General features: G+C 39.8%; 1 protein-coding gene across 7 annotated transcripts in view; it reads left to right on the plus strand.

Moving 5' to 3' along the window:
- The window catches only part of ptprua (protein tyrosine phosphatase receptor type Ua), a 245,729-nt gene that overhangs the window by 189,747 nt on the left and 36,192 nt on the right, over nucleotides 1-19,790 (plus strand). For 2 of the 7 annotated variants that reach the window (XM_040019859.1, XM_040019857.1), the window contains exons 14-19: nucleotides 6,269-6,407; nucleotides 8,697-8,726; nucleotides 9,154-9,314; nucleotides 9,648-9,835; nucleotides 15,952-16,024; nucleotides 17,875-17,951. In XM_040019859.1, the coding sequence (XP_039875793.1) occupies nucleotides 6,269-6,407; nucleotides 8,697-8,726; nucleotides 9,154-9,314; nucleotides 9,648-9,835; nucleotides 15,952-16,024; nucleotides 17,875-17,951 (668 nt within the window). The remainder of the gene's footprint in view (nucleotides 1-6,268; nucleotides 6,408-8,696; nucleotides 8,727-9,153; nucleotides 9,315-9,647; nucleotides 9,836-15,951; nucleotides 16,025-17,874; nucleotides 17,952-19,790) is intronic. The other 5 variants (XM_040019862.1, XM_040019864.1, XM_040019863.1 and 2 more) reach the window with 3 other exon arrangements.

The following is a 19,790-nucleotide window of genomic DNA, read 5'->3' on the forward strand; positions in this document are numbered from 1 at the left end:
TATAGTAGATTTTGAAAATGCCAGCCATGTAGAGTTCCTGTTCAGCTGTTCCTGAAGACAGAGAAAGATTTTTTTAATGAGCTCATTCTAGACGTGGACCTCTACAGGTCACAATAAAACTTGTACATACGAGTTTGTTTCTTTCCCTGAAGAAATGTTTTCCCTCTTATTTATGTGTGAAACGAATTGACAAATAATTTAGGACAAGATCTCAAAGTTTGTCTTGGGTACTACGTTATATATTACATAGGAATTGTCGCCGACCACCCCCTAAAGTTGCCGGCCCCTCCATTGAATCAATCAGTCACTTTAAAGAAAGATTATTATTGATTTCAAAATCTTATTTGGTTGTCATATGTATCTGTTTTCAGTGATATCAATTTTAATATCAGGAAATTAACTAGTCATATCATTCTTTTCTTTCTCTCTTTTTTGTCATACTTTTCAAGTAATCTATATTTGACAGCAAAATAGCAAAATTGTAAAATAAAATGGGAAATTCTGTTTTTGGTGTGCCACCATTTTTAGTGGCCTCCATATGAAAAAAGTTCTGCACCTGTGCAGACACCAAGAGTCATCAGATTAGGCAACGTTTTTGCAATCTTCTCTTGCCCAAATTTCGTGAGCCAAATTGCAGCAACACCCCATACAGTCTGCTGCTGTACTGATCAGCTTCAGGGTTTGGCCTGCTGTGCACTCAGGTGCTTTTTTTTTTTTTTTACCTTGGTTATAATGAGCGGTTATTTGAGTTACTGTTGCTTTCCTATCTGCTCAAAGCGGTATGGCCATTGTCCTTGTCTCCTCCTAGAGAATTGCTGCTCACTGGATACGTTCTCTTTCATGGACCTTTCTCTATAAATCTATAAAAATGTGTGGCAAAAAATTCCAGTAGATCAGTAATATCTAGTGTGATTGCTGATCTAGTGGTCTAATAGACAGACTGGTCCACAACATTCAAGCCACTGTGTCTGGTGTCAGGCTGCATACATTCAGATTCACTTAAATCGCTTTTCTTCCCCACCATGATCGTGATCATGTATACATGCCTGAACATGTTGATTTGCTGTCTTATAATTGGCTGATATTTGTGTCAACGAGCAGTTGTGCCTATTTGTGTTGAAGAATTCAGCAAATCATCTGAAAACCTTTTTTTTCTACTTCAGTGTGTCAGCTTTTGTACAAATTTATATCAAGTTGAAGCCAAACCATGTAAAGGAAATTCTAAATTTACAGTTGTCAGCTTATTAATATTTGCAAATACACTATTTATGTATTTATGTTGCTCTTTATTTGCTCACACATGCACAGTTATTTGTGGAATTCATCATTATGACTATAAGCAGTAAAAGTTAAAGCGGAAAATTATATCAGAAGCAGAGGGTGCCAGTCATCTTTTTCTTATCACCATAATGTTGAATAAGTCAAAGTAAATCTCTAGGTAAACGTAACCACTACTACCACTACATCCTTTGTGCTTCAGTGGTGCAGGGTGCATGTCAGGGAGTCTGTCAGTTGTTCTGGATCAGGCTTAGGATATTTGACACGGCCTTAGTGTTGCTTTGGGTGTTGCAGGGAGGAAGCTCTCTTGCCAATCTGCCCGCAGCCCCGAGACAGTGGAGAAAAGGTGAAAGCAAACATGCATCACTGTTCTCACTCAGTACCTCTTGAATCACTGACACTGACATTTTGGCAACCCCCCCTCTCCTTGGGCTTTGATGGCTTTGAAATCCACAGTGCAACAAGGTTCCCTCCCCCCACCCGCCCCTTGTGCCTGAGAGAGGAAGCGACCAGGAGTGTTTGCTTGACAGGCAGACACTGATAGAAGCCTTTCAGTTCAAACAATCAGGGGATGGGAGAGATACAGCAGGTGAAATTAACTTTTTCCAGCCTTCTTCCCTGCTGAATTATGCTTCAAGTTAGTAATGCTCTAGAGAACGGTGGCAGTTAAATTGCATTATCTTCCCTGTGAACTCTTTCATATGAGAAGTGACATTAAGACATCAAAGAATTCAGCCATACTATTGTCTGCCAGCTTGCCACTTAAGCAGAAGAGGTGGGTTGGAGGCATATTTTGTACTGTATTTGTGCATATATGACTGTGGTAGAGAACCTGCTGATATTACTAAACCTCTCTTGGAGGTCCCTGTAAGACCATTTCTGCAGGTTCTTATGTCACCAAGACACCAATTATAGGGTGTGTTTTTTTTTACCTCCTGGTGTTTTGGTGCTTTTCTCTTCTTTTTTTGTCCCCAGAAATATGCCATTGGCCAACTGTACAGAACAATAACATTTTCATTAAACATCAAGTTGTCTCAAGAAGACACCTTATTCTGTGACAAGAGGAGGTGTTTATTCACCTCAGCTCAGCCACAAGAAAGGCATGAATCTTACATTTAGAATGGAATCACATCACACCATAAATTCTTAAATAACTTTTTTTCTTATTTACCGCAGGTATCGAGAGACGCAGATCTTTTTTTAAAAACAACTTCTTCTTCTTTCTTTTTTTTTATCTGGCAGCTTCAAGTAATATGTGACCAGGAAAGTGTGTATTTTGTCACATGAGGGTCTCTGATTTTCTCCCTTTTTAAGCTGCTGCTGATGTTGTTTTGCTGTTAATGCAGAGTCGACACTTCCTACATCTCCTGATGAAATCTGCTTTAGCATTCAGTCTAATAACATTTGTCATTCTTCTGCTCTGGCTTCTTATTGGCTAACTTATTCCAATTTGTTCTATGCTGAATTTTCTTCCAGTCTGTATTAAGGCAATGCAGTGTGTTGACACTATGCATAAGTGCTTTTCGTTCCCTCTCTGACTTTATCTCCTGGAGATAAAAGTTCTTACTAACTGGTTGCGGTTCATTTTGCAATTATGTTTTTTCCCACTAATCGGAAGGTTGGTACTGTTGTACTGTTGTGATGTTTTCTAGTTACCGCCTCCAAGGGTTATGTTTTAGGTGTCAGACAGTGTCATTCTGTCTGTCTTCAGAAAGTTTTAGTTGAATTCTGATAAAAAATTGTAGTGGCTGTAGAGTGGAGTCATGGTAACAATCCATTTAAACTTGACTTATATTCTTACAAGTGTGGTGGTTATTGTCAACATATAGAAAGTGCAGTACAAAGATTTTAAACATCATGTCACATCTGACCTTTGACCTCTCCTTTAAGGTCAACAGATTGATCTTAAGATATGCTATATAAAGATATTTTTCCTTAATGCCATTGTTTTTATTGGCAACATATGGAGAATGGTATATGGAGAGCTTAAATATCAAGTTACTTTGGGCCTCTGACATCCTCTTTAGGGTCAAATGAGGAAAAAAAATTGATAAACTGTCTCTTATCTTTAACACAACGCTTAAAGTTCTGCTGCCTGTCTTTGTATTGGCAGCATTTAGGAAATGATAATGGTATATGAGGATTCTAAATATATATTTTTATAGATTGTCACATTTGACCGCTGATGTGCAGAATGATGAATGATGTGCCTCGTTAGCTGCCCAGTATGTTAACGGAAGTGAGCTGCCTTGGCACAGGTTTGCACTCTGAGTGCTACTTCTTAAATTTGTTTCTTCACTTTTTGTTACACTTTTGTTTCATAACTTATTTCAGACAAATAATGTAAGTTACAAAAGAAGAATTTCCTTGACTGTGTCTTAACATTGACTGAAAACAGAGCAAAGCACAAGAGTTTGGATAGTTCAGCGAAGGAGAATAGCAACGAATTTTATGAAAGCGTCTTTGCAAAAAGTGGAGACTGTGACATTTGCTGTTGTACTGAATTTAGCTGCACGCTATAGTCCATTGCAGTCTTTTTCCAGTTTGTTGGATTTACATTATGTGCATACTAAATCCTAGCCAAATGCGTCCTTCCTGATAAATAGTAAACCGACACAAGGAAATTAGAAATGATGGCGAGACGTGCCATTTACTGCACCCATGGTTTTCTGTTGATGACCACTGCCATGAATTCAACCATGCTAGCCATTTTCTAAATATGCCTCTAAAGACAGAATGACTCACCCAGTGTGATTTGCGTGATTATGGCAAGTCTGTCAGGCTGCTGTATTCTCTGCCAGGAGCTATAGTCACCACCAATCCACAGCTTATCAAGCCAAACTCAGCATCCTGCCTCACTGCAAACACCCCCACCGCACTCCACACACGCATACACACAAGTCTTTTTGGTAGAAGGCACTAACTTCAATTTGAAACATCTTTGCTTTGTTGAGCCTTTATCCTGCTCTGCCAAGCACGCTGAGACAGGCCCAGGACCCCGTGATGATTACATTTCTCTGTATTTTCTCTCATTCCCAACTCTATTTGTTTTCTCATCAGCAAGAGGTGGCTTGTTAATAATGAGCTTGCTGTCACGAGTGCAATAATACTTCTTTAATTCATTGATAGTTAATAACAATATTTCACCTTTTGATAAAACACCACAGGGAGCTCTGCTGATTCACGGAGAGAGAAGAATCCCGCTCTGTTGTCTAGCTCAGATGGCAGCACAGACAGACATGTGAATGTGACATATGGGTTGGAAGGAAATAGCAGCCTGATTGAGAGCTTGCATCAGCTCAGTGAGATAACCGACCCCGCATCCTTTCTCCCAAGCCAAGTATGTTTAGCTTCTCTTTGTAGAGAAGCTGAGTATTCACGACACTGATGTCAGCGCATGAAAACGCTGTTCAAGCCTTTCCAAATATCTTCTAGTAAGGGCTTTATTTTTGGGCAGCCTCTAGCGATTAAGTACAACAAGTCATTTGAATGGTGAGACACTGGCTTGCTTGTTTACGACCGTGCATGTTAGCCTGAGACAGTCTTGCATAACTTTGAACTTCCCTCAATACTCAGCTTTGCTTATATCAGCCTTTCGAATAGTTTCTTTAATCTTTCTAGCATGGCCATAATGTTTGAATACATAACTGAACATATTATATGAATTAGTTCATATTGGGCCATCTTTGAAGCATTTAATGCAGATTCTTTGAAGCTGTTCTCAGCAGGCTGCTCAACCAAAATTAATCTGAAATGCATACAATTAGGATAGGATGCCATATCAGGTAAATCTTGCTTTGCATTTCCCTCTAGCAACCCTCCATAATTAGATGATTTTTTTTTATGTGAAACACTACCCCAGTCATTAATCTAGATTCAATAAAGAGTGACGACTTTGTTTACTCAAATGTACTCTTTCACCTATAGAAGACGTACTGTTGAATTTTAAATCAAACAATGGCACAAAAAATGTGTCAACTCAAGTTAATTGCAGGGGCGGGAATATTATCCGTATGTGATGTTTTTCAGAAGCTGTCGAGTGAGAAAGACCCTAAGGAATCCATCTCTCTGTTATTTGAATCTTCTGAGCGTCATATTTGATAGCATGACATTTTCAAGAACAACTCCATCACCCTGACTAATACACAGAAAAGAGAAAGCTTTTATAAAGATATGGAGCAAAAAGATCAACAGCAACATTAAGTGCACGATCGCTTCTTATGTCAGCATACCAGGACGCAGATGAGTTATATTTACCAGGAGGTGCAGCGCATGCACTCAAAAATTATTACCTGTTTTGTCACAACGTCAAAACAGGGAAATACAAATAAATGAACCTCCGCAGTATGTGCTCCTTTTCCACCTCTGAAGCATTAATGTTATCTTGTAAAATGTTATCTTTTCAAAATCCAAGAAAAAAATTAAAAAGTTAAAAATCTAATATTTCCATCTCATGAACAGAAATCTGCTACTCCGCGACTTTAGCTATACAACGTCATGTACCGCACACCTTCATTTCCCATCCCTCCCTCACTCTGTGTTGTCATAACCCCTCCACCACCCCAACATCTCCCTGTAGGCTCTGCGAGATACTTTACTTATCACTTCCAGATTTGTAGCAAATTTGAGCTCAGAGCCAGAACAGTCCACTCCATCCTTCTGCTGTTATAAATCAGTCATTTCAAGCTTGAGTTGTATGAGTAAATTATGTTTTCTTGGTCACTGCGGTGAGTCAACATTTACGTTCTGTTTGTGATAATAATCCTGTGGTGTGCCAAAAATCAATACAAGATTCCAGCAGATTGAGAAAGTCAATTGTGTTTACAGTTTTGTTTGTTTATGGTAATGATCCAAAATCGATCCTTTATTGACACTGAATCACTAACTGTTGCGCGTAGAGTTTGCATTTAGAAATGAATAATCATTGATAGTGGAGGCTGTCTTTGTAACTTTCTCGCTTCCTCACCTGTCCATCACGACTAATTTGCAGCTGCTTGTAAGGATTCGAAGAGGGCTCTGGAGGTATCCCAGCATGCTGAGGACATGGGTCTGATCCTGGGAGCCTGCGCCGGCGGCCTCGTGGTCCTCATTCTACTGCTGGGGGCCATCGTCATTATCGTCAAGAAGGGGTGAGTGGCTGCGAAAATGTTTGTCTGCTGGCCAGCCGACATGAGATGGGTTAGAGCTTTTCACGGTTAAACATTTATGGTTTGAAGTCTTATTGTTCCTGCATAGGCCATCCAGAGGAGTAAATTTATCTCTATCCCACTTGGCAGCTAGGGTCTATTGAGGAAAGCATTTGGCAGTGAGAGTGAATTACAACCAGAGTTAGTGGAATGGTAGAGCATTAATCCTAAACTCTCCCACTGCTGCCTCAGCCGAGCTTTTGTGTTTCTCATCTCATCTTTTAATTTCAAGGTCTGCGTGTTGGCTGAACACATTCAAATGCAGCCTGTTCGCACTGGAATCGCTGGCTGCTTTCCACCTGCAAATTACCTCTGTCGTCGATCGCACCTGCAGTGTATTCTTCCTTTGCTCACTGGGCAATAGTGGAACACTCATCTGAGTGTGAAATATTTCATCAAGGGGCATGTTATTCCATTGCCCACTCAATTACATGAGGCAAGCAGCTGTGAGGTGCCAGTGGATGGGCTAGTAATTGGTTAGGAAGGTTGTTTTTTTGCTTTTTTTTGTTGAGGCAGTGGGTAGGGGTGGGCTCCTCAGCCCTGAGGAATTTTCTTTGCTGTGAATAGAGGGAGAATGAATGGGGATGTCTGGAGGAAGGCGGTGACTGATAAGATTCACTGGGCCAATCTAGCCACCACAATAGAAACTAGACAGCCGCACGGGTGCAATGGGAGCAGACCTGTTTATATTTAGGCACACGATATTATCTCTCTGCATGTACAAAGAGAGACTGTATACATTAATGTTTTCAGTTATCATTCGGAATATCAGGGATCCCTGCATAGTGGCATATTCAGGAGGGTGCTGGTTAAATGCAGACAGGAGTGACAAACAAAGGATGTGCTTGCTGCATGCCAAATTTCAGCTTTAAACCAACTTTAAACTTTGTGATATTAATGGGAACACTTGCGAAGTGAAGGTGGAGGAGTCAACAGCTTATTATGTATCATCAGGCTCACTCAAAGCTAATGAACCTAAGAGCAAAATAAACAAGTGTTAAAAAAATGAATCCATCATTTAAGGATGAAATCAACTTAAATATTAAGCTAAAATATATGAAAAATGGAAAAGTCTTGATAGATTTAGATGCCACAGTCAGGTAGATTAGATTAGATTACATGTTTTTTGAACATACAATTTAAAATACACACTACTTGCTTTTTATATCTCATAGATTGAGTCAGTTGTTTTTGGATAGTTGTGATTCTTCTTATTGTAACTTCATGGAAAATGAGTCATTCGGTTCTTGGGGTTCAAATTTTATATTTTGTTTTTTGCAACACTACTTAACTGTTAGATCAGTTTCACATGAACTAAAACAAATCAATCAAATCAACAATCTAACTATCAAAGTAAAACAGGAAGTACAGGGAGCACACACACTGAGACGCAGACTGACGGAACCCAGAGAACAGAGGGAGGAAAGAGAGAGTGAGGGACAAAAGGGACAAATGATGAGAAAGGGTGAGAAAAACCAGACACACCCACACAGACATGATTGGACGATCATGAAGACCTAACTGGGGGAATGCTGAGGGAAGGACACGGAGACATGAATGGAACCAAATAACAACCAAGACATCCTGAACTAGAAACACTGAATAAAGTCAAGGGTGTAAGCAAACTAAACTAGGAAATATAAAATACACAGAGAACATAACGAATAAATAAGACTCCGAAAACACAAAGTAAACCCAAAGCACTGGGTCAACAACCCAGGAACCCTAACACAGTCTGCTTATAAACACAACACAGACCCGCAAAGGAAATCCTGTGATTAACAAAGCAGTGATGGAATACAGATTTTTTTTAAAGCTAGCTTTGTTGATTTTTAAAATGTGATATGATTAATCTTTCCTTTAGAAAAAACCCCCTCTTAGTTCCCTAAAATGTTCCCAAACGGCAAACATAAGGCACCTTCAATGTATTTAATAAGAATAATCCAAATGAAAGATGCACACACACCTCTATACTATCAGTTTTATTTATGATGATTTTGTTCTTAGACCTCCATTAGTTGAAATTTTTAAAAATCTTTTGTTGGTCCCAATGTGAGTTGAGTTATGAGGTGAGCCTGTCTTCTGCCTCACGATGGCCAGCCAGGAACATTCCAACACACTGAGCATCTTCATTTATCTTTCTGATGTCCATCTTGATAAACCATAGTCACCTCTCTTTTTTTTCTCCTCACTCTCTGTCTCTCTCCTTTCCTCCTCCTTCATGCTAATCAGAAGGGACTTCTATTCTTACCCTTACTACCCGTAAGTTACTCCTTTCTCCATCTTCCACCCTGATGCCATTTTCCCCTTGCTTTGTAGACCCAGGATTACTAGAGTGGAAATAAGCATTGCTATCTCCACCACATTCTCAAATCAACCCCTCACCCCACCACCAAACACACACACACACACACACATACACACACACCACTTCAGCAGAACCTTACTGCAACCCATGACACACTCTTGCTATCACCAGATCTCACTTTTCCCCTCGTCCAGTTTCAATCTTGTGGCCCTTATATTTCCCTTTCACTCCAATTTCTCATCTCCTCACCAACCCTCCTTTCCTTTATTCCTTATCTCTTTGCCTGTCTTTCTCTCACTTCTCACCTTCTCTGCCATCCTATGTCTGTATTTGCTCCCTGCCTTTCTCTATCCTCCCACCTCTCTTCCTGCCTCTCTACAGTAGGAAGAAGGTGGCCATAAACAAGGCAGCCATGTCCTACAGGCAGGAGAAGAGTCGGAAGCTGAGCTCTCTGGATTGCAGCATGACAGAGCAGAGCACTCTCCAGCAAGATGAGAGGATGGCCCACTCCTTCATGGATGCCCACGGCTGCAATGCTCGAAGTAAGGCAGCAAGGACCACATGAGTACTTTTGAGAAAGTGTCTAGAGAGAATGCAGCTTCCTGCTTTCTGACCTTCAGCCATGTTTGCAAACATATATCCAATCTGTCCTGTCAAAACGTAAGATGCTTTGGACAGAGAAATCTCCTGAAAGGCTCTTGTCTGTTTGAATATTCTGCAGCACCAGTCAGCACTCACATCTCTGCAGAAATGCTGACTTCTTCCTTTAAGCTGCCCCCTAGACTTTTTTACATTAATAAAAAAGAACAGAGCATGTGCCGCAGAATCCTCAGTGTCAGCTGGATGCCTTGAACTGTATCTGTTTGTGTTCCCAGATGAGCAGCGTAGCTCTGTCAATGAGTCTAGCAGTTTACTGGGAGGCTCACCCCAACGTCACTGTCGGAGGAAAAGCTCGCCATATCACACGGGTCAGCTCCATCCTGCTGTAAGGGTGGCTGACCTCCTCCAGCACATCAACCAGATGAAGACAGCTGAGGGATATGGTTTCAAACAAGAGTATGAGGTAAGGCATGTATGAAAAACACACAATTTCATTTGTGCTTTTTTTTCCATTAGGTTTAGCTAAAAATTTAGCTTTTTGTTATGTTGCAATTTTAATTGTCTATCTGTAAATGTATGTAGTTATTTAAATTGTTAATCCACTTTGTTAGCTTAATGGTATCCACATAGTCCAATGTGTCTCAATCCCTGTTTTGAGTATGTACACCCACACTAAGAAATATGACTACACAATATAAGCCATGAGTATGTCAGTTTTCCAGTATTTAATAGTCAAAGGTATATAGTGTGCAACTCTGTATACTTCTCTCTCTAAGCATACAGTGTTATGCAAAGGTTTGAAACTACCCCTCATTTATTCATATTTTCCTTCCAAAAAGCCAGACCTTCTTATAAAATTTTAAAGTGATCTTGTGGTTCTTCCGGGTTTCTCAAGGTCTTTCAAAGTTTTTCTTTGGACTTTGGCTTTTTTATATTCAGTCCAGAAAACCAGTGGCAACAATTCCATGATGAATCCAAAAGTGACATTTTGAGATAAAATTGTTGTCAGTATATATGGAAATGTCAGGAATAAGGTGCAACAGTGAGTGTCAACAACCGTCTGTAAAACATGGTGGCGACGCAGTCATGTTTTTTGGCTGCATTTGAGCCGAGGTGTTGGGGACCTTGTCAAAATTAATGGAATTAAAATTGCCAAAAAATACTGTCAGATTTTGATCTACCATGGTAATACCATCTGGAAAGCATTTGATTGGCTTCATCTTTCAGTATGATATTCATCCCAATGGAGTAAAAGTCACTGGATAAAAAAACAAAGATTGGAACTCTATCAGTTATGGATCGGCCTTATAGAACCCATACCGCTGCACTATTGAAGCTTATCTTGACATAGAATGACACAAAAGGAAGTAAAAAAATCAAAGAAGAGGGTTGTCCCTCAAAAAGCAATGTAAGAATGAGGGGTAGCACAAGACTTTTTTATGTAACTAGTGGGGTCTGCACGAAACAAAATCACGGTTCGGTTCGGTTTTATTTTGGTGTCCGGTTCGATTTTTCGATACAAAAAAATGTTCATGCATTTTATTTGTCATTATTAAAATTAATATATCTTTTAAATCAAAGTACAGTCCCAACCCTGTGCGGTTTTTTATTTTGACAGCGAATGCGCCCGCGACCACTTATGGCAGCCCTGGATTTGCTCGTCATATTGCAGCCACAGGCTTTTTTGTCAAGAACCATTAAAGCTGCACTTTCTTTTGTTCTAGTCTGGTCTAACTTCTTCGTTTTGTGGTAGCTTTTCTTGGCTGTCATTCCTCACCCACCTGTCTATTGGCTCGCAGAACTAATCTTTACACGTCACTCAAATCAGTATTCTCTGCACGATCAACCTCTCACATGTTTAAGCTTGCTGCGGGAGATTTCACTTGTCATGTTTGCATAGTAAGCTAACGATTAATAAGACGATGTCAGAGGAATTGGTGCACAAATTATCATCACTCACAGATCAGTGCTGTCGCTCTCTATACACAGTTCGCACGATTGCAAAGTGAAAGCAAAAAAAACAAGCGCAAATTCAAACGCGACTTCAATATGTCACATATTGACAGTGGCTCACCGATGCCAATGACATAATTACCCAGCTACATTTCTGAAAGAATGCAAAAGCATTGACATATATTTTTCCTACAATAGCCCGACGGGCAGGGGAAGAGATAGATTTTGGTAGCCCGACTGAAAAAATCGCTAGCTCCGGGACGTCGGGCTAGCGATATTGCAAGCCCTGTATCTGATTGAGGAATCACTCATCTTTGGAAAAGAGAGTTTATTACAGAGAAATGGCTCTTTCCAAAATAAAAGCTATACTATACGCTTCTTCTGGGCTATATTCTCAGCAGCATAAGGAGAATCATGTGCTAACAGCTGTCTAAATGACTCGGCTAAAGTTAGTAGCATGCTTGTTGTTTTTGTCTTTGCACTAGGATGATGTCGGCGTAAATGTGCAGTCATATTCGTTGTGTTCCCACTAGTGCTTTCAGGTTAATCTCGTTGAAATGACGTTAACGCCACAACACGGCAAATCTCCGTTAACGAGCTACCGCCGATCGCTCCGTGCATGGGGCTAGACGGCAAACACGTTAACGAGCTAACTGCGCTAACACACTAGTTCACACCAATGTAATTGAGCATTGCATGGCACATCCAACATACTGTTTTACTTTAGTCCATGACTCGCTTACCTTCAGGGTCATACGTCACATGAAAACCAAAATAATTCCAAACGCCAGATCTGAATGTTGCAAGTAGAGCTTAACTTCTGTCTCGCTAGCTTGCCCTGCGCTCTTCCTTCTGACTATGCTGTCTGTGTTGAGCGCTTGGACCTGCACCGGAGTATCGAACAATCACTACGCTCAACACAAAGCAGCGAAGAAAATTGATAAAAAAATTACAAAATTGTTCGCTACATGCGTCGAAGCTGTATCTACCAAGACGAAATTTTTTAGTAACTAGAGGGGAAGTCCTACCACGAAATTTGTAAATGAAATGTTAATGCAAAATTCTGTGACTATTAGCCAACCAGCCTAAAGTTAGGGGTTTTTCTTGGGGGGGGGGGCAATGACATTGCCTGTGTTTGTCGTAGTCTGATATTCATGTCTGGTTTGCTGTCATCTTTACCTATAAGACTTTAGTATTATGTTTGGTCAAGGACTTGACAAGTTCACAAAATGGGCCTACTAGCAAGACATGTAAAATGTTGTAGTTCACTTTTGAAGTAAGTAAAATGTTGATCATTTTTGACAGGTATTTTAAGAGTTTATCTTATATTCTAGAAAATTAGCTATCAAATTCAATGGTTTATTCAGACGTTAGAAATTACTTATGTAGTTTTAATTATTTATTCTACTAGCTAGAAATTTCTACTGCTAGCTAGCCCAATCATTAGTTTGCTCTCATGCATCTAATTATTACTTTACATCTAATTATTACACAATTTATCTATTAAATCAGTTCCAAACTACTCAGTTCTGTATTCAAGTTTGTGTTTTTTTGTTTGTTTTAATTAGTTGAGCTATTTTTGCCAGATGCTCTCTAGCTACCGTTTGCTGTAACCTGTCGCTAGTCCTGGTGCTAGCTGCCAAGCCATATGTACCTTTGGTCTTGGCTGTTTTTGTTTGGTTTTTTCTTTTTTGATTTGACAAAGTTACAGTCTTTCAAAGTGTTGAATCATATTATGCTTCCGTATTTGTTTTATTGGTTTGCTGTCAACTTCTAGTATACAAAGCCAGTTCCATGACAAATTGATTTTGTTAGCTTGAAGTTGAAGAACCTGCACAGAGCAAAAGTCACTGGTCAAGACACCTCTTTAAAGAACATTACACCTAAGGGCCTCATACCCGTGAAATTTCATTTATTTCTTTGTAGCTGAGAAAAATGGGTGAATCATTTGTCAGATAGCATCACGTCAAAATTCTCAATATGTTACAGTGTACAGACCCATCTGTATAATATTCCAGACCAGTGCTGTCTGTTTTGAAGCATTTTAAATGGGGTCTTGAATATTCATGAGCATGAGCAGTAAAATGTGTTTTTGACTTCATTTGCATTACAGAGTTAATGCATATATAGCCTACTGAACATTCTTCTTATAAGAGCACTAATTACTATTTCCAAAGTTAAGCCACTCAGAGTTCTGGTTAATATAATATAAAATTCTCAATATCATCCAGTTGTGATAGGAATTTTTTTTCTCTGCACCTACAGCTGCAGGAAGCCAGATGCACTTTTTCAATTCATTAAGCTATCACCTGAGGGGCCAACAAATCCCCCCCCTCCTCCAAAATCAATATATGGGTTGCTTTTTCACTCCTCAGTCTGGCTCCTCATCGCCTGGAGAAATAAACAAGATGAAGGGGATCAGCCTGCACTCTGCTGTCAGACTTCATAACCCTTATTTCCCACAGGGTCACACTGCTGCTGCCATTGATCAGACATGTTGCAAGGCATTGTGGGGGGGTTATGAATGAGTCAGGCCCTGGGGTAGGTGGGGTACAGTATGTGTTGTGAAAGTCAACATCTGGAGCAAGAGTCAGTGAATACACTAGAGGATAGAACCTGTGCCCCTTCACCAGGATGTGGCTACTTAAAAGTGATGTTGTGTCATTTTGTTATCTCTTGGAAGACTAGTGAACCTGAGAGAGCTGTATATATTAAATGAAGGCCCGCAAACCTCAGCGACCTCTGCTCACAATGTGAGAGACTGATAAAGTCACACAAAAACAGTTACTTCAAGTTCTGCTGCTAAAGGTGGCACTACAAGCTATTGCATCTTTGGGTGAACTTAGTTGTTTAGACTGCAGAAAGTCCTGTGAAAACTTTCACGGCTGTAGTTCCATTTCAAGGAAATTCAAAGTGTCAGAATTACAGGTAAATAAATAAATAGAATAACTCCATAGGTGGAACAAAGAGTGTGTGTCCTACGTACAGATAAGTAAAAAAAAAGAAAAAAACTAAAGATACAGTGAGAATAATTCTGTTTGACAGGTTATTGTTTTATCCCCCATCTAATATTTAAAAACTATTCATGATTAATCTAAAATGACACAAACATACTTAGTTGTTCAATCTTAAACAACAAGTATGGATTAATCTTGTGTACTTGTGTGTCATATGGTACGCTCGGTGCTAAAGGCTGTTTGCAGAGGCCTGGGTTTGAGTTCATCATTTACATCAAGTCATCCACCCACTCTCACCCTTCACTTTCCTGTCATCATATATACCCAAATAAATGTACATTAAATATTGCCAAAAGTTTTGACAGGAACTTCTAACTACTGGAGATAAAGTAAACTCATATGAGAATCAGAAGATGAAAGAAATACTGCAGCAGGATGTCTCACTCGTCTTTCACTGTTGGAGGTTTATTGGTTTTTAACGTGGAAACCCAAAATGTTTCCATTTTGAAGGAATTTTTCAGTTTATTTCCAGAACTCATATAGTCAGGGGAAACTACTTTCAAGGAAGAAAGGCTCCCATTTCCCACGTAGTTGCCATACAGTGCCATGAGATTATGGGTTAGTAACAGGAGGTTTAATCCCAAGTCTGTCCTTTAATGTCTTTTTGCAGTTTTTCAAAATATATATTTTATTGAAAATTACATGGAAGATTAGAGTCATTTGCGTTTGTTGCGCTGGCAGAGTCAGTGAAAACTGATATAATGGCATTCCAACACTCCTATTATTTCCGAGCATTATCTTTTTTTTTCTTTAGTCCAGAATCCTTAATATCCCAAACGAATACTTTCAGAAATGAATAAATCTCCACGAAGGTCAACAGAATGTTGTTTCCAAAATCTACAAGGAGTTTTGGACAAATACAGGTTCGTTAAGCAGGATTAAATCAGGCATTACCAGCGCTGATGTCAGTGACTGATATAATCCTCCGATTATCTTTCCTTCTCCTGCTCGCCTCGGATGTCAGGTGGTACCAATTCAACACCCGTTGCCCGGGAGAGATTGGTCCGCTGTAGACGAGCGGCAGCGTGCCTCAGTATGAGAGCCTGGATGTGCCCACCGATACAGCAGAGAGATCAGGCTGGTTTTTAAAATGCAAAAGAATACGACACCACTCATGTCAGGCCCATGCTTTATTTATTTATTTTTTTTCATCTTGCTCGCTTATAGTATTGATTCAGATTCAATGACTCATCTCACTGCACCAACAGATTTAGTCGATGGGTGTCATAAACAGCTGTCACAAGTTTGGCAGTTTAACACCGAGGTATTATATAGCAACCGCTTCTGCAAGCAGCGAGTCCCACACTGTGTTCAGAATGAGAATGACTGCAGAGGGCCACCTTCTCCTTTCCAAGGCCGCAGCCATCTCTCAGCGCCGTCTGCATGTCGTCTCTCAGCCTCAGTCGCTCCCCGCTATGTTGTGGCAGATGTCTCTTGATGACTTGGCAAGATGCTATAACACTGAAGCTACTAAGACGACCTTAGGGTAACACTTTGGATTGCATTAGCAAAGTTGTTCCCATTCTGAGTGTCAAGAAGCACAAAAGACGCATCGTCCCTGCCTGTTGTTTCTGTTTCTGAAAACTTTTTGGTTCTCTTTAATCTGCAGAGTTTTTTCGACGGCTGGGATGTCACAAAAAAGAAGGACAAGACCAAAGGGAGGCACGATAGCCTGCTAAGCCGTGAGTATTTGTGTACTGAGCCATGTGTTGAGTTGTGTTTGTGCCGTGGCTTGGGTGTGTTCCACTTTTTTTCCTTACTGTAAGTTACAGCATACCTTACCATTTCTTTTTATATGCACACTGTAAAGTAAATCACCATTTTACAATGCCACTGCCTGTATCCTGTGAGTCAGAGGTGCCCAGTAATTGCTTTTACTCCCAATGGAATGGCTGTTGATTCTTGTTAAATATGTGATTAAGGTATGATTAATTAAAATTGATTGTTTAACTGTGTGTTTAATGATGTTTTTGAAATGTTTGCCTCTATAGGAGGAATACTAAATGCCTTACTTATTGTATTTTTCAGAGCCCTTATACAAAAGTGTCAGAAATTACTTTTGTGTCATAAAGCTTCTTAATGGAGGAAACTGCAATCTGCAGGAGTCACGATTGCTTTTGCTTTTCCTCCTAATCCTTCTTTATTATTTTTCAATCGTTTTCAGAATCCGCCTGATCCAGGTAAACCATTGCTTTAGTGGTAGAGTTTAGTTCTATCAAACCAATAGTTCAGGTAAAGGAGGCATACTGGATATTGTTCATTCCTCCTTGTGAAAGAAAGAGTACACGGCGACTCACTGTGAGCACAGCAGCATCTCTATCTCACTATGGCAGATGAGTCAAAATATATTACCAGGCAATGCAAATGTAATCATGGGGAATGGGAAAGTAGTCCAGAAAAATATATGCAGAGCATTTGATCATCAATTGGTCCTAAAACAGTAATTACCACTGTTGTTGTTGAATCAGTTATTAATCTTTAACTGTTTAATATTTGTCCAAATGTCTGTGCCCTACATGGCCAGAGTCCTGCATATATATAGCTGAGCTACTGAGAGCTTATAATTGTAGGCGGCCTCTCCAGCTTCTCTTCGACTCAGGCTCGGTTGGCTGTTGACTGCTGACGCCCTATATCTATAGTTTGGCTTCTCTTAATCTTTCACGCATTATTTGTTGGTCTTTTGTTCTTCTAATATGTGTGTACGGGTGTGTAGGCAGGAATGAATTAGGCCATGTGTTTGGATGTATGAATATGCTCGCTTAACTGTAACTATGTGTTTTAAAAATGCTATAGAAATAAAGTTATTAATACCTTTATTATTAGCTAACCGATACCCAACACCAGTGGCTTGTTTGACCCAGCAAAGGTAAATCTGAACCCTGACAGTTTATTAATTGTATAAATCATTGTTCAAAAAGGATGAATGTACAATGAATAACAAGCAAGGAATGCTCAAATATAGAACATGATGACGTCAGCTTGCTATGGTGTTACTGGCTCATAGGGGATCATACTGAAAATAAGTTTGTTCTACAGCTCTCTTTCATGCCCTTTGATATGGTATATTACCAGATATAGTTTCTTGACATTTTTTTTTTGAAGGTCAGCTTTGACCTTGAGTGCTAACAATGAAGGTCAAGGTCAAATGCTTACCCAGCCTACAGACTCATGCCTCCCAAGGCCTGGTATATTGCTGTGAAGTTTGAAGGTGATCCATAAAAAAATGTGGGTAATATAAAGTTTTTACTGATTTTCACATTTGGTGTGATCTCGACCTTTGACTTGAATTTGGTTTCTACCATCACACTAACTTTGGAAATGACAAAAACTCTGGATGTTAGGCTGCTAGCAAACATGCAAACAGACAGTCAGACGAACCAATAAACACACTCCCTTCCTTCAGGTGGAGAATCAGTACTCCAGTATTTTGGAAATGGACAGACTGAGATAATAATCAAACACTAAAATACTTATATATATACTGGATGCAAATACCTCTACATACTGATAAGTGATGTTTTATGCGTTGTAGATGACCGTCATCGAGTCAAGCTCCACTCCCTCCTTGCAGATCCCAGCTCCGATTATGTCAATGCCAACTACATAGACGTAAGTTACCTTTACTTTTATTTTTCCTTCTGCGTCACCTCATACTCCCACATCTCTGGCCTTGCTGATCATACAGCTCTGCCTTAAGAGCTCATATTAGTTGTCTTTTATTGTTTTTGTTAACCTGGCGCTTGACCAGCAGTCACCTCCTCATGCTGTCAGCTAAATCCGAACTATCATTTAATGACTACATCCACAGCGTACCATAATATCTATGTGTGTTAGTACATGTAGGCTTTGAAATGAGATTTTATCGCTATATCTCTAAAGTTCCAGCAAGAGCCTATAAGCTCTGAGCAGCAGGCCTTGCCCAAGTGCTTTTGTAAGGCAATATTGAGCATTGAAATTGGACCCAATATAACTCAGTTGATCCTTTCATATACTTTCAGATTTTGTGATCTCACCTACAGTTCAGCTCGAATGAGTGTCTCAGGGAGCCTCTCCAGTCCCAGCAGCAGTTTGCTCTCCCTTGAGATGCAATCTCTGCAGCTTTGCATTAGATGGAGCAACAGTGTCTGAAGGACTTTTCCTTCAGCGCAGGTCAGGCTGTGAGCTCTGCCGCTCACTCATAAATAGAAGGGTCACTTCAAGGGGACTCTGAAAAAGCTCTCCACAGTCTTCCCTTTATGTAGTCTGCTGAAGTATTAATCTCAGGTTTTAATATGAGCCCGTATAATAGGCTGATTGCTCTGTCGCACCCTTTGTTTTAGCAATTGTTTTGTGAACAAAAGAAAACGTAAGGGGCAGATTTGTGGTTGTGGTCGCCTGACTCAGCATACGCGAGTCCCATCGGGTAGAACTGTGTGTGGCCACTTCATCCCCTTTAGTGCTCCATGATGGCTCCATTAGAACGAGTGCTCCAAGGACCTTTGTGCCATTAACTGTGCAGGCTACAGCACCACTTGCATGTCATGCCAAGACCCTTGGCTCAAAATACTGCAGTGAAATGATTCCAAATGATTCATGGAGGAGGCCAAGGCTGGAATAATGGAACGTTGCTTTTTTTAAAGGTTAAACTGAAAAGTTTAGTAGTCTTCTCACTCATTCACGTGCACATTTGCATGTCTTTCATTTTGCAGGGGTAGCAAGACATGACATTATTTTGTAAAATCTTTAGATGAACCTTGTTTTTGCCATCTAGGCTGACAGATGTAACTCCAAAAGATGCAATTAAATTTCAGCGGACTTTGATATTCTGTTAGGCACTCGGGAAGTGATGCCAGTTACAGTTGGTCGCTTTCGATTAAATGGAAGTTTGAGAATGACTGAGCAAACCAATCAAAAAGCTCGAGATAAAATTCTGGTTTAGCAAAAAGCTCAACATACCATATTTATCATTGTCTCGCTTGTCATTGTGCGTCACCTGGGGAAGGCAATCTGGCCAAGATTATTTTGCATGGTACTCAAAGCACCATTAAAGAACAATTCCAGTTTCATCAGCTTAGTTTATTCAACTTTCAGCTGCATCATTTAGAATGTAATTTAGTTTTTGGCTTTCTCGATTTGCAATAACGCTGCAAATAGTAACACAGTACATGCAGTGTTTAGCAAATGTATTAAAACCACCATCCAATGTACGGTTTATGGAACAGCTGCCCAAAATTAATAATATTGGTAATTACTATTATTTAATATTTCTGCAATGGTTAATCCACCAGTATGCACAAGCCCTTTAATCAAAATGATATTTTTAACCTGTAAAGATTATTTTGGCCAAATGCTTAGTTTTATTATAAACTGTGACTTTCAGACTAGTTTTGTTGCTCAAACTTTTTTTGCAGTGTCTCTGTGTTCCCAGATCTCAGCTTAGTTCACCATAAAATTAACACAGAAACTGTA

The sequence above is a fragment of the Simochromis diagramma genome, unplaced genomic scaffold (genome assembly GCF_900408965.1).
Source record: "Simochromis diagramma unplaced genomic scaffold, fSimDia1.1 OVJJ01000753.1, whole genome shotgun sequence".
In the NCBI taxonomy this organism is placed as follows: Eukaryota; Metazoa; Chordata; class Actinopteri; order Cichliformes; family Cichlidae; genus Simochromis; species Simochromis diagramma.